Source organism: Mesitornis unicolor, unplaced genomic scaffold (assembly GCF_000695765.1).
Source record: "Mesitornis unicolor isolate BGI_N332 unplaced genomic scaffold, ASM69576v1 scaffold33132, whole genome shotgun sequence".
In the NCBI taxonomy this organism is placed as follows: domain Eukaryota; kingdom Metazoa; phylum Chordata; class Aves; order Mesitornithiformes; family Mesitornithidae; genus Mesitornis; species Mesitornis unicolor.
In genome coordinates, this window is record NW_010171766.1 from 1 (window position 1) to 12565 (window position 12565).

Below are 12565 nucleotides of genomic sequence, written 5' to 3' on the forward strand. Positions count from 1 at the left end.
GACCCCAGAGCCTGCGGATCCTGGGCCCAGGACACCCCCGTGGGCCAGCAAAGGGCTGTCACTGGGCAACCACAGAGATCTGGGGCTGGGTTCAGTGCGGTGGTCCCCACACCAGAGCCTGCCCTCCCCAGGAGGCTCGTTTGAATGATACCCATGGGAGAGGGGGTCCCCTTGGGGAACAGCATAAAAGTTTATTGTATGTAAGAACCGAACCCATGAGATATGTACACGTATTTACAAAGCAAAATGAATGAGCCTAATTATTTACAACCAGAACTGTCCTTCAGCAGTCTGTACATCGAGAAGTGATTGGGAAAATGTATTTACAAGCAGGATCCAGCAGCTGTGGGCAAGACGGAGATGGAAAAGAAACGAAACCAAAGGGCAAGGTGAGGGGCGCTGTGTAGTCATGGACCTCGGCAGGGCTGCATGGTGGACACTGGTGCTGATGTCCCTCAGGGCAGCGGTGCGGACCCCCTGGCCTGTCAGGTCCCAAGGAGGTGGATGGTAGATGGGAGGTGGCTGCTTTTCCTCCTCTTTGTCTCTTTTCTGTGCCCCATCTCTCCTTCTTCTGGTGCTGGGTGCCTGGCCCCACCCCTTGCCCCATAGCTGCTGGGGGGACACAGGCTGGGAGCTGGAGGGGTCTCCCAGCTCACGGTGGGGTTACAGCTCGCTGAAGCGCACTGCTGGCTCCAGCTTGTGGGACAGGGCTGTGAGGACCTTGTCGAACTTCTCATAGCGCTCGGCCTGGCTACTCTCAGCCCCACGGCTGCCCCAGAGCAGCCGCAGCTGGAACTCGGTGCTGAAGACCTCCAATAGCTCCGGTCTACCCTGGAAACCTGCAGAGAGGGAGAGTCAGTGCCCCGGGATGGGATGGGATGGGTACCCTGCACCTGTGGGATGCTCCACTTGGTGCTGGGCTGGAGCTGCACACTGGGAATGTGGCAGAGGGAAACGGGCTATGCTACCCCCATCGCTTACCCTGCAGCTTCACCTCGGCGTTGGTGTGGTAGAGCCCGCCATGGTGGGCCACCATCCGTGCAGCCTCCAGGTGAGCCATGACCACCTCCACACCGTTGTCAGTGGTCTCCCAGGGCTCAGGTCTGTCTGTGAGAGCCTCGTCCCGCTCCAGGAGAGTCACAAGGGGCATGATGTGGGGAAAGGTAGTGTTGGTCAGCGGCGGCCCTTCTGTGGAGAGAGGCACCTTGAGGAACCCACACAGACCCGTGTCCCTGCATCATCCTCCCCATTTGCCACAGACCCATGAAGCGCTCGTGTCCACACAGCCCCGCAAAGCCAGGCTGCCACTGTGCTCCCGGGAGAGGATTTAAGGCTCAGCTGTAGCACAGCAGTGGCTGTGGCTCTGCGATCGCTGTGCTTGGGGCCATCGCTGCGTTCAACACCAGCCCCTCCCAGCTGGGCTTTCTGGTTATGCTGAGAGGAGAACGCTGCTGTTCCTGCTCGGGCTGCGTCTACGCTTCCCAGGGCTGTGATGGGGAGCATGTTTGCAGAGCCCAGAGCACTGGGTGTTGGAGAGATGTGGCTTTTCATCTTCCCCGACTAACTGTCCTGTCCCCTCGGCTTGGCAAACACCACCATGCGAGCGCAAAGCTTTGGCTTGGCTGGGTCGTGTTTGTGCCCAGCTGCTGGTTTTATTTCATTATGAAATGCTTCCTTGGGAAGGAAGGGGCAGCTGAGGCCAAACAGCCCTGCTGGATGCTGGGGCAGTCCAGCAGCCAGAGGGGAAGCATCTGGCACCGGCTGGGAGGGGGTCAGAACTCTCAAATGCGTCCCCCTCCAACTGGATGAAGTTGGAAGGAGTAGGTGGGTGAGAGAAGGGGAATTGCTCCCGTTACCTTTCCCTTCATTCAGGCTCTTCAGGAATGGCTTCAGCTTCTTCTCATAGAGGATTGCCCCCTCCGTGTGCCGCTGCCGCAGCACCACCCAGGTCTGCTCCAGCCGGGCGATCTGAAAGCAGATGGGGCAGATGGAGGGTGCTGGGGGCAGTGAGCTCACAGGGTACTCCCAGGGGGGCACAGCCTGGCCCTGGAGCCATGGCCACCAGCCTTGTACAGAGCAGTGCTCGTTGTTCCTCAAACAGCATTCATGGCCAGAGACGGCGCATCTCTGGCACCGAGGCTGGGTTCGGGATTTCTTCCCCCTCCCTGTGCCCCAGGACAGCAGCTTCCCTGCGTTGCAGCGGCCTTGAAGATGAGACGCAGGGAAGGGGCAGGCATTCTGCCTCCTTTGTGCAGGCAGGAAGCAAGACTTCCCAGCTGGGCTCGATTTAAAATTGAATTTTAATCTCCTTTCATCTTCCAAAGGGAGCAGTGTGGCCCAGCGACGCTGCTGCCACAGCCTTGAGACTGATTTGTATTGTACCGGAGGGGAGATTCATTTCCTCCCAGGAACACAGCCCAGCGCAAAACAAAAAAGCCCAACCACAGACAAACAATCGGATCCCAGCGGGAATGGGCTGTCTGCTCCACGGAGGGGACGGCTCTTCCCTTCCCCTGCTTACACCCCAGCATATGTGGCCCCACACCTTCTACTCCGGGCATTTTCCCCCTTCTCCCACCCTGATGGGTGTTGGAGCCTGCAGGATGTGGGGAGAGGGGTGTGTTTTGGGCAAGGTGACTGCATCCAGGCCACGAGGACAAAGGGAGTGTCCCCATACCTGTGTCATTTCCAGGGCATTCATCACAGCCGCAAAACTGAACATGTTCCCCATGGTGCTCTTCAGCTCGGCAGCCAGCTGGATGGTTTTGTGGAGCAGGGCCGCCCGCTCCTCCGTGCTGCCTGTGCAGCCCAGGATGTCCACGGCGATCATGATGGACATGGTATGAAACCTGCCGTGGGGCGAGACACAGAGTGAGGTCAGCACAGGAGGGACAGGGATGCTCCTGGGGCTCCTCCACAGGAGCTGGACTGTGCTGTGCAGGGGAGCGTGGTGGGCTTGCCCGCGCTGTGCCGTGCCGTACCGTTCCAGCAGGTCGAGGCGGAGCTGGTGGCCGTGGGGCAGGGTGAGCAGCTCCATGCCGGAGCTCACTCCCATGAGCCGCTGCATCTCTGCCGTCACACCCAATATCCTGGCGACCTGGCAAGAAAGGTGAGAGCTGATTAGACCCTTGTTAATTGAGGCTGAAGCAGCCTCGGGCAGCCTCTTGTCCCAGCCCAGACTCTGCCTGCCCTGGCTGATGCGGCGTGGCAGAGCCCAGCAGGGATGCTCCAATACTCAAGAGTGCTCTGATCCCCTGCCAAACCCAGATCAGAGGGCAGCGGTGCCTGTCCCTCCCGCCTGGCCCTGGCCATACCAGGCAATCCACTTTGGTGATGTGTTTGGCCAGCGTCTTCACGTCCACCTCTGCCAGCAGCTCTTTGACCTTCTTGAGCACGGCCATCTCCAGGGGTTTGTTCTCCATGGGGATCAGCAGGGACTGGAAGGCCGCAGGGTTGAAGGAGGAGGTTGTCTCCATGGTGGGGGGCACAAAGCCCATGTAGTCCAGCTCTCCTTTCAGCCTCTGCCCTGCCTCTGCTTCCCTGGAGCCGTTCTCCACAGTCACTCTCTGTCCTTCCTCCACCTTTAGCCTCTCCACATAGCTCTTTGTTGGCAGCTGCTTGGTGTCATGAGCTGGCCGGTCTCTGCTGAGGGGCGAGGTGGGGTGGAGCTGGCAGTAATGCCCCGTGTCCGGGTCACTGTAGCTGTTCACGGAGGGAGACGGGGAGGCACGGGCATACCCATGGCAGGGAGTCGAGTGGGTGCTGTGGGCAGGGTCTGGCAGGGCTTTGCTGTTGTTCCCTGGGCACAGCTGGGGCTCGCTGGACCTTCTGATGACCGGAGAGGCTGGGGCAATCCCGTGTGGCTTTAGCCGTGTAACTGCAGGGAGCAGAGGGAACCTGGTTATCAGAGCCTGGAAACACGCACATGCGTGGGGACCACAGATGCAGCGGCCCAGGGATGTAGAGCTCAGGGAAAGCCCTGCTGCCCAAATGGACTCAGCCAGCCCCAGGAGAGCTGCAGGATGCGACTGAGGACCAGCTGAGGTCCCATCCTCAGCTCAGGAGCTCTGTCAGGACAGGGTTTCACTAGCAGTGAGTGATACAGGAGCTTGTCTTTACAGGCAGCTCCATCCCCCTCCCCAGGTCCCTGCCATCACACCCATGCCAATCCCAGCCTGATCCATATCCCCAGTGGGGTGGAGGGGCAATGCATACCCGTGCTGTAGGCGGGTGACGCTGGGTTCTCGGAGATGGGGGACATTGGGGAGTGCAGGTCTTGGATCTGGTCCACGCTGACGGCACAGTTGCGAATGATGTCTCGGTGGTGGGGCAGCGACACACTGGGGAGGGGGCAGACAGGGCAGGTTAGTCCCAAAAACAGGGCCCGGGTAGAGATGCTGGGATGACCATTTGCCACCCCGTCAACTCCCTTCGGGTCATCACCTCCTTCCACAGCTTCCATAATGAGCTGAACTCCTAACGAGCTCAGCTGGAGCAACGAGCGAGCAGTCCCTGCAGGCAGCTGGGGGCAGGAGAGGTCAGAGCCTCTATAAAGCAGAGGCAGCTCTGCCTACAGGGAGCTTGGTCCTGGGGAGCAGAGGAGAGGGATGTCCTGGCACCAAGGTACTGCTTTGGGGTGAGGGATGGGTTGCTGTGGGGATGTGGGTCTGGTGAAGAAGTCACAGTGGGTAGTTTTCTAGGGTTGTGTTGCAAGGTGGTACCTGATGCTGGAAGTGGTACTCTATTTCCACCTGAGAGCTGTGTTGGGCTGGGTAGATTAGCTGTTGCTCTAACCAAAGCTGGTGAGGCAGCAGCTGAGGCTTGATGCAAATGTAGTGTGTCAATGGTGCTGCAAAAGATGCTGTGTGTGGGGTGGGCTGAGCATGGGGAGGACCACAGGGAGGCACAGCGGGTAATTCACTGTCCTCCCTGCCATGGGTGAGGGCTGCTGGTGTTTGGCCTTGAGTGCTGTGCCTTTGCAGTGGGAGGAGGACAGGAGAGCAGTGGCAGTGATAAGGGGTTTGGGGAAAATGTGCGCGGTGGGGAAAGACTGATGGATCTGGGCTCTTTTTCTGGAAACACATATGCTCCCCTGGAAGTCTGAGTGTTTTCCTTCTCCCTGCCATAACAGTTGGTTGTCTGTTTTCTGCTGGCATGTTCTCACCCTGCCCTTGGGCTGAGATGGTTGGGGTGGTGAGAAAGTGGCTTGGGTCAGGGATGGGCTGTGGGGCAGAAGTAAATGGGTCCCCCCTTGGCTGCTGCATGTGGGGATGTACGCATGGCTCTGCCTTCTCCGTCAGGCTCCAGGCAGCCTGAGGCTGCTGAAAGCAGCACAGAGGAAATATCCTCCTTCACCTCTGAAAAAGCCCAACTGCTCCAAGGTTAGGGCGAGCAGGTCACTGTGTGGATGCTGTGATCTGGGGGCTGCACAGACCCCCCAGCTCTATCGGACTCCTCCTGCTCATCAGGCTTTCACCTCTGCTTGGTAACTCCCTGCAAGTGCTTCAGCTGAACGGAATGGGCTCTAAAACTTAAAAAAAACCCCTTCAAAAATAAACCAACAAATGCCTTCTTGGTGGCTGGGACTGGCTCTCCTCTCACATCTGCCTGGGAAGGCTTGGCTACCTGCCTTTGACAAGCCCTGACACGCTGGTAATCCTGGACTGGGTGATTGTAAAACACTTTGTGCCTTCTGGCCTGCGAAGCTAAAGTCATGTCTGCTCACTGGGTGCCTGCGGCGGTGGCTCAGTGTGGTTGGCAGCTGGCCCGAGATAAAACCCCAGTTCCAGCTGGGTACCAGTTCCTCCCCCCATATCTCTCCTGGTCTCGCTATTCCATCCCTGATCCCAAACCCCTTCTGTACACTCCCAATAGCAGTGATAAGCATGGCCCTGTCGCTTTCACAGAGGTTCATCAGCTCAGCTGAGCCAGCATGAGATGTACACTCACCTGGTCGGGCACCCCTCAGCCCTGGTGATCTTGTCTGCTGTCAGGCCGTCCGTCATGGTGATGCTCCTCCTCTTGATGTGCCCCCCTTTCTGGGTGGTGGGGCTGTGGGACCCCCCATGCTTCCCGTTGGCCAGCCCATAGCTGGCTTCCAGGTAGCGCAGGGGGAAGGTGCGGTTGATGGGGCAGTAGACGATGGCTCCGCTCTGCTCGGAGATGGCCTTGCGGTTGCCCACGTAGAAGCGGACGAGGGCGGGCACGTTGTCAAAGCTCTCCTGCTCAAAGAGGTACTGGACACGGGTATGGCCGTCGCTGGACTTGACCGTCACCTTGTTGATCTTGAAGTGAAGGGGCTCGTTGTGCCAGCGGCACGTCAGGACGTAGTCACCCAGGCTGGTGAGTGAGTCGCGGATGAGGAAGTCACCGTTCCTCTGCACGAGGCTCTCTGACACCTGGCAGAGGACAAGGCAGCGGCTCAGGCATGGCCACACTCTTGGGGCTACAGTGGATGGACTGGGGGGCATGGGTGGGTGCTCCAGGTGGGTGTCATTTGCGGCATTGGCTCATTCCCCTTGCCCATGGCTCCGAGCACAAGAGGGCATTTCACATGGCAAAACCCAGCAGCTCAGGGCTGACGGAGCCCTTGCCCAGAGGCTTCCCAGGAGGACAGGCTGGTGGTCTTGAGTGGCCCTGGAGTGCTGTCCCTGAGCAGCCCAAGCAAAGGGTGCCCAGAGCCACCCACCTTCCCCTCCTCACCTCCCGGGGGATGCGGCCGTGGTACCAAGCATGGCTGCGCAGGTCAGTGCTGCTCAGCTTCAGCTCCTCTTCCAGCTCCTTGTGAAGCTTCTCTGGTGACGAGTCGAGGATGTATTTCTCCTTGGAGAACTGTACAGGGGAGGAGACAGTGTCAGCCAGTGTACTAGAGGGTCTCCTGGTGGCACATCCCCATCGTGCCTGACCACCAGCCCTGGTGTGCTGCCCCTCTGCCCCAGCTCAGAGCCGAGTGTGGTTGAGCAGGAGAAAACCTGCCCCAGGTCCCTCTCGAGCATCTCCAGGACTGAACCACTGCAGGAAGCACTCTTCCAGGAGGAAAACTGCATTATTAATCCTCTCTGAAACATCCATTGCGGTCCCCCCTCCAAAGGGTTAACTCGCTGTGTTTAGCCTTGATGGAGGCATGAATAGTAATGACAAATGTAAAGGGAACCTTCTGCATCAAAATTAGCTTTTACAGGCACTGGTGCACCTGAGCCTGGAGGATGCAATTTGCCCCCTCCCTTTTCCCTCCCAGAAAGATAAGGGATGGCGTCATGTCATCATGTCTCCCTCGGCTGGAGCTGGCTGAGCTCCCTGCCTGCTGCTTGGCCAGCGTTCCCAGAGGGCAGCCGAGGATGCTGAGCTGCTACCATGGTGGAGATGATCCTTGTTTGAGGAGGAGAGTGCAGATTCGGGGTTCCCACGTGCTCCCCACATGAAGCCACTTCCCTTGGTTGGCTCTTTGAGAGGGGCCCTGCCATGGTGCAACCGCTAGTGCCATGATTTCCCCTGCATCCAGGACATGTGTGTGGTCCTGCAAGGGGGATGTGTGTGCCATGGACCAGGGAGCTTTGACGGGGATGGCAGGGTGTCCTGTTCCACTGCTCCCATGAGCAAGGGTGGCTCGGTGGCCTGGCTCCAGCTCTGGTGGCAGTGCCAGCGTGAGGAGGCTGGCCTGGCGCCGTGGCGTTCGTTAGGGCGGGATGCTGTCTCGGAGGGCAGGCACAGGCTTGAAACCCTGCTGACACGGCTCTGGCGCTGCTGCAGGAGCAGCCACTCATGGCTGGCACTCATGGTGGCCCCGCTTAGTGCCTGGTTCCCCAGAGCATCATGGGTTGCAGCCTCACACCAACACACTGGGGACCTGCCACGAAGCTGACCCCTTTGCCCAACACTTGTATTTATTCCCTCTGCTCCTCTAGGAGTTGTGAGCAGGGAAAAGTGTAGAGCACTGCCCCACTCTCCTGCCTTGTACCCACCACTCTTGGGGGGCTCCTGGCACTCCCCCAAGTCCCTCAGCAGGAGCCTAGCCCTGCTTCCCCCCTTCCTTCACCTCCCTGTGGTAGCTGCTTTCATCAGTCAAGCCAGGCAGTGATGCTGTCCTGTGGGCCCTGGGGAGGTGGAAGGAGGCAGTGCAGGGCCTGTGTGATGGATCATGCTTTCCAGGGCTTGCCCTCACCAGCCTGGACCTGCCCCTGCTCCTCCCTCCCCAACTCCTATCAAGTCAAAAGGTGCTGGGACAGTGGAAGCAGCGTTTGGAAACAGCACGGATTGAACTCGGAGTTGCTCATCCAACTGCGTCTGTCCTCCCCATTAGAGGGTCCTGCTCGCAGGAGCCATGGGGACCTGAACCAGGAGCCGCGTGGGGTGTCCCCTCCTGCCCGAGGGCTGCAGGGAGCCGAGTGCTCTCTGCTGCTCTGGGGCCCTCGAGGAGACAAAGCCACCTGGTGCCGCTGAACTCTATTAAAAATAAATGGTAGCCGGCGGATGCTGCTGAAGTCCAGCTGCCTCCCGGGGGGCCTAGGCCGAGCAGATGCCGTTTCCATGACAACCCATCCACTGACACCAGCAGTCCTAGCTTGGCCGAGCAGCGTTTGGGGACCCTTGGCTGCAGCGCTGCTCACCCCAAACTCTGAGGCAGGAAGGGACCTCCTGGGAGGAGCCCTCGGGAGGGCAGGACCTGCTCCCCGGAGAGCGGCAGCCTGTCTTCTGCAGGTAACCAGGGCTAAAGCTGTCAGAGCTGAGCCAGGAGCAGTTTGAAGCTGATGATCCCCCTGCTGCCCCTGGAGCAGGGATTAGTGCCTGTTTTGCTCAGCATTGTGTGCCTGGGTTTTCCCCCAAATCCTCCCCATGCAAATGCACAGGATAACAAACACAAACCCAGCTGAGCTGTGCCCGGCATCTCCAAGCCTGGATTTGGGCAGCAGCCGGCTGGCATCTGTGCCAGGAGCCAGGTGCTAAGCTAGCAGGAGAGAACAGGAGGTTTGGGAGAGGTGAGAGAGGTTTTGAAACTTGCAGATGGGTGAAAGAGACAGGTTGTGAGCAGAAAGTGCCAGGGCCACCTTCTCCTGCCATGTGGAGGGCACTGTCCCTCTGGCTCCTCCGCTGGGCAATGAGGTCCCATCTGATTTGCATGGCCACCAAAAAGCCACTGCTTGGAGCTATGATAGCTGGAGAGGCAGCAGGAGACTGATCATGGGGTGCCCTTTTTCTTGGCATGATGCAACTCTGGAAACTGGTCATTGTGCATCTTGCACTCTGCCAAAATGTAGAAATCACCTGGCTTCTCCAATCTCTGTGCAGGAGCTGCACTCACCACAAACCCTGTGTGCAAAAGACCCATGTGCTGCGGAGGGACGTGCTTTTCCAGCCTCTGAGCCCTTCAGCACCGATTGACTTTGCTCTGCTCAGTAGCATGTCTCAGAGGAGGCCGGGTTGCAGGCTGCCAGCTGGCCGGGCGCCGGCGAGGCACAGCACGGCAATGCAAGGGGATGCTGGCCAGCCCAGCGCCGTCAGGAGTGTGTCAGCGGATGTCTGAGCGCCGCACTGGAAAGGGCACCGCTTGGCACTCCCGGCTGCGCCAAGAAGACATCAAAAGATGTATGACCTGATGTGAGGTCTTGCATACTAGTGGGCTGCATGTGGGGAAAAGCCTTGGCTCTTGGTAGCACCTAGCTTGACTGTGTGGTGCTGGCCTCCTGCACACAGAGCCCCAAGGCCTCTTACAGCTGAGCGGGAAGAAACTAGGATTTGAGCAGTTCTCCAAACCAGCCGCACCAGACAAACCAGCTCAGGAGCTGCCAGAGATGATGCCAAGCTCCGTTTGAGGAATCCCAATCAGCAGCCAAGCTGGCTTGGCTGGAGAAAGGAGAGCTCCTCTGTCATGTTCAGCACCCTGATGGGCTGTTTCACAGTCCTGGGGCTGGGGAATTCCTCAGTGCTGCTGTGCGATAGGGGCAGCCCCCATGCAAAGGCAATTCCCAGGGCTCTCTGTCTCTGACCACATCTCTGACTGCTTTCCTGGGGGAAGAAATCCCAGCTGAGGGCAAGGATGGGAACTGGCAATGGAAGGGCAAGAGCTGGGGGGATGGCTGGTGCCAACAGCTGTGGTCCATGTGAAATGGTGATTTTTTGCTCTGCCTGGTGCAAGGAGATCTTCAAAGGCTGGTGTTTGGCTTTCTTTCCTTGCAAAGGTGATCTTATGAAACAGGAGTGATTTGCAGTCTGCTTTCCTGCTCTCCCCTCCCAGATCCGGAGGAGTTGCAGCTGAGGATGAAGTCAGCTTGGAAAGCAAGGTGTACTCACATCCCACCCCGCTCCTCTGTTGATAACATCTGCCTCACCTCAGGGCACCCAGCACATCTGCTTTCCCTCCTGCTCTAGTGCTGCCTGCCCTGTGTCAGGACCCTTGTAGGGGAAATCCCAGCCCCTCCTGGAGTTTTCCACTCCTGCTCTGGCTGCCAGAGCAGATGTGGGACCTGGGAACTGGGAGGAAACGGAGTAACAGGCCTTTTGGAGCACGTGTATGGGAAAAGCCCCAGAATGGCACAAGGGGTATTCTCTGCTTCCTCCATACCTGGCAATGGGCTACTTCAGTGAAGCGTTTCAGAGCAAACATCCTTGCTGAGACAGCCAGCATCATGGCAAACCCAAAAACTGGTCTGCACACCCGCCCGGTGCAGCATGCTGTGCTCACCAGTCCAGCTGCCAGGTATCACCCGAGAACAGTTAGTCTATTGTGCGTGACCACAAGAAGAAAACCCCACCATAAATAACCCTCAAGTTGTTATGGGCTTGTTCTTAATCTGCATGCCCTGCTGTGAGCCAGTCCATCCTGCTGATCTTGGTATCCATATGGTAAAGAAAGAATTTGTTCCCTTGTCCTGTCTTGCAATGACTCTGGGCACCTACATGGCCTCTGAGATGGCCCCAGCCCATCTGTCCACCCCATGGGTGACTGACGGCATCTTTTGGGTATGCCATATCTCCATTAGTCCCCACTGAAAGCAGACTTTGACTCAAGATCTTTGCCCTGGTATTCAAAGCCTTTCCTAGGGCTGGTCCTGGCTACCCACAGGGTCTCCGCTCCCCTTGTCTGTGCTTCTTTGTGGCAGCTCTGGAGCAATTATGTCTGGCTGGCAGGGGTGGGGTGCAGCTGGGGCTGATGGCTGGGAACATCTGGGTGCTCTAAGATGGGACAAGTGCCCCAGGTTGTGCAGTGGGGTGGTGGAGTGCACTGCTACCGCTGCCCTGGGGGAGCGGGTCTCCAGTGCAGTAATGAGGTGTATGTATACACACATTTCCATCCATCTATATATTACTTATCTCACTCGAAGACGGCAGCAGTGGCTGCTGCTGCATCCCTTTTCGAAGCTGCTATTGGCCAGAAATGATGTCAGTGCTTCCCAGGCTGGGTGCACTGCCATTGGCGGTGAGCAGGGATGCGGCTGTCAGCTGGAAGCGCTCCAGTCATTCATGGGGACTTCAGTGTGTGTTTGCTGGGCACGCTTGGACACAAATAGATGGTGAAAGATCTGGCAGAGCCAGGTGAGCACTTAGGGCTTCACTTTCAACTCTTTCTGGGGTCGGGATGGAGTGCCCTCCATCCCCTCTCGCATCCTTGTGTGACAGCCAGACGCCCACATGTCTCTCCCTTGTTCTGGCAGCAGCTCTCTGAGAGCATCCCCATCACCCTCTGCAGTGTGCAGACCAAGGGCTACTGCACCAGGACGTGTCCCCTGTGCTGCTTTGGACAACCAGGAGAAGCTCCTCTGCTTTTCCCTCTTCGCCCCCGCTAGCAATCAAAATCCCTGGCTTTGCACCGAGATCAGCCGCAATCATGACAAGACTTGAAATGCTGCTTCTGGGCTCTGTCTTACCCAGCATAATCTCTACAGCTCAGCACCTACCTCACTCAGCAGGAGTACTGAATATGACTGCCAGCTCTCTTGGCTGCCGGCTTCCTTCTAACTTGCAGTATGCTACAGCTCATCCTTCAGACCAGAGCCTGCTTGGCTCTTGCAATCTTAAACACCTTTGCTCTCTAACTCAGTAAATGAGGGAACCGATTCCTAGTGCCCTGCTCCTCCTATGCAAATGCCAGTGTCCAAAAATAGGACGCCGAGACTCGTGCCCAGACAGTGGCGATGCTGGAAGCACCACAGGACAGGTGACAGATGGATCCCAGCTTTCTCCCACCAGTCAGACCTGTGCGGTGCAGAAAACACACGGAGACCCAGGCCAAGGAGCTGTGTGCGCGTTGAGGCTCGGTCTCCCCTCTGTGTTTAGGGATGCTCCCAGCCCATGCCATCTTTTGGGGGATGCTAAATGCTCCCCTAGGTCAGGTCCATTGTAGGTGAGGGTGCCCTTCAGAGACTTGTGCCGCCTGTCAAAAGTGCTGGTCCGGGGGGAACCAGCGTCTGTGGCCCTAGCTGCGGAGGAGGCTGAACTGTCCCCCGCGAACCTGGTGCCCGGCTCCCCTCACACCGGCCACCTCCACGGCAAACGCAGACGGCCCCGTTCCGCGCTGGGGGCGGCAGAATCGCCGCTGGGACGCCGGGGCGGTCGCCCCCTCGCATCTCCG

The 12565-nt window shown here is 58.3% G+C and overlaps 1 protein-coding gene across 1 annotated transcript; it reads right to left on the minus strand.

Annotated features, from left to right (window-relative positions):
- Positions 1-663: 663 nt before the first annotated feature.
- Positions 664-8691, minus strand: SH2D3C (SH2 domain containing 3C; the record flags this gene model as incomplete). The annotated part of the gene is made up of 10 exons (XM_010180146.1): positions 664-839; positions 982-1188; positions 1857-1968; positions 2678-2849; positions 2982-3097; positions 3315-3877; positions 4216-4340; positions 5950-6398; positions 6703-6831; positions 8614-8691. Coding segments are annotated over 10 exons (2127 nt in total), but the record flags the coding sequence as incomplete, so codon positions are not given.
- Positions 8692-12565: the final 3874 nt, after the last annotated feature.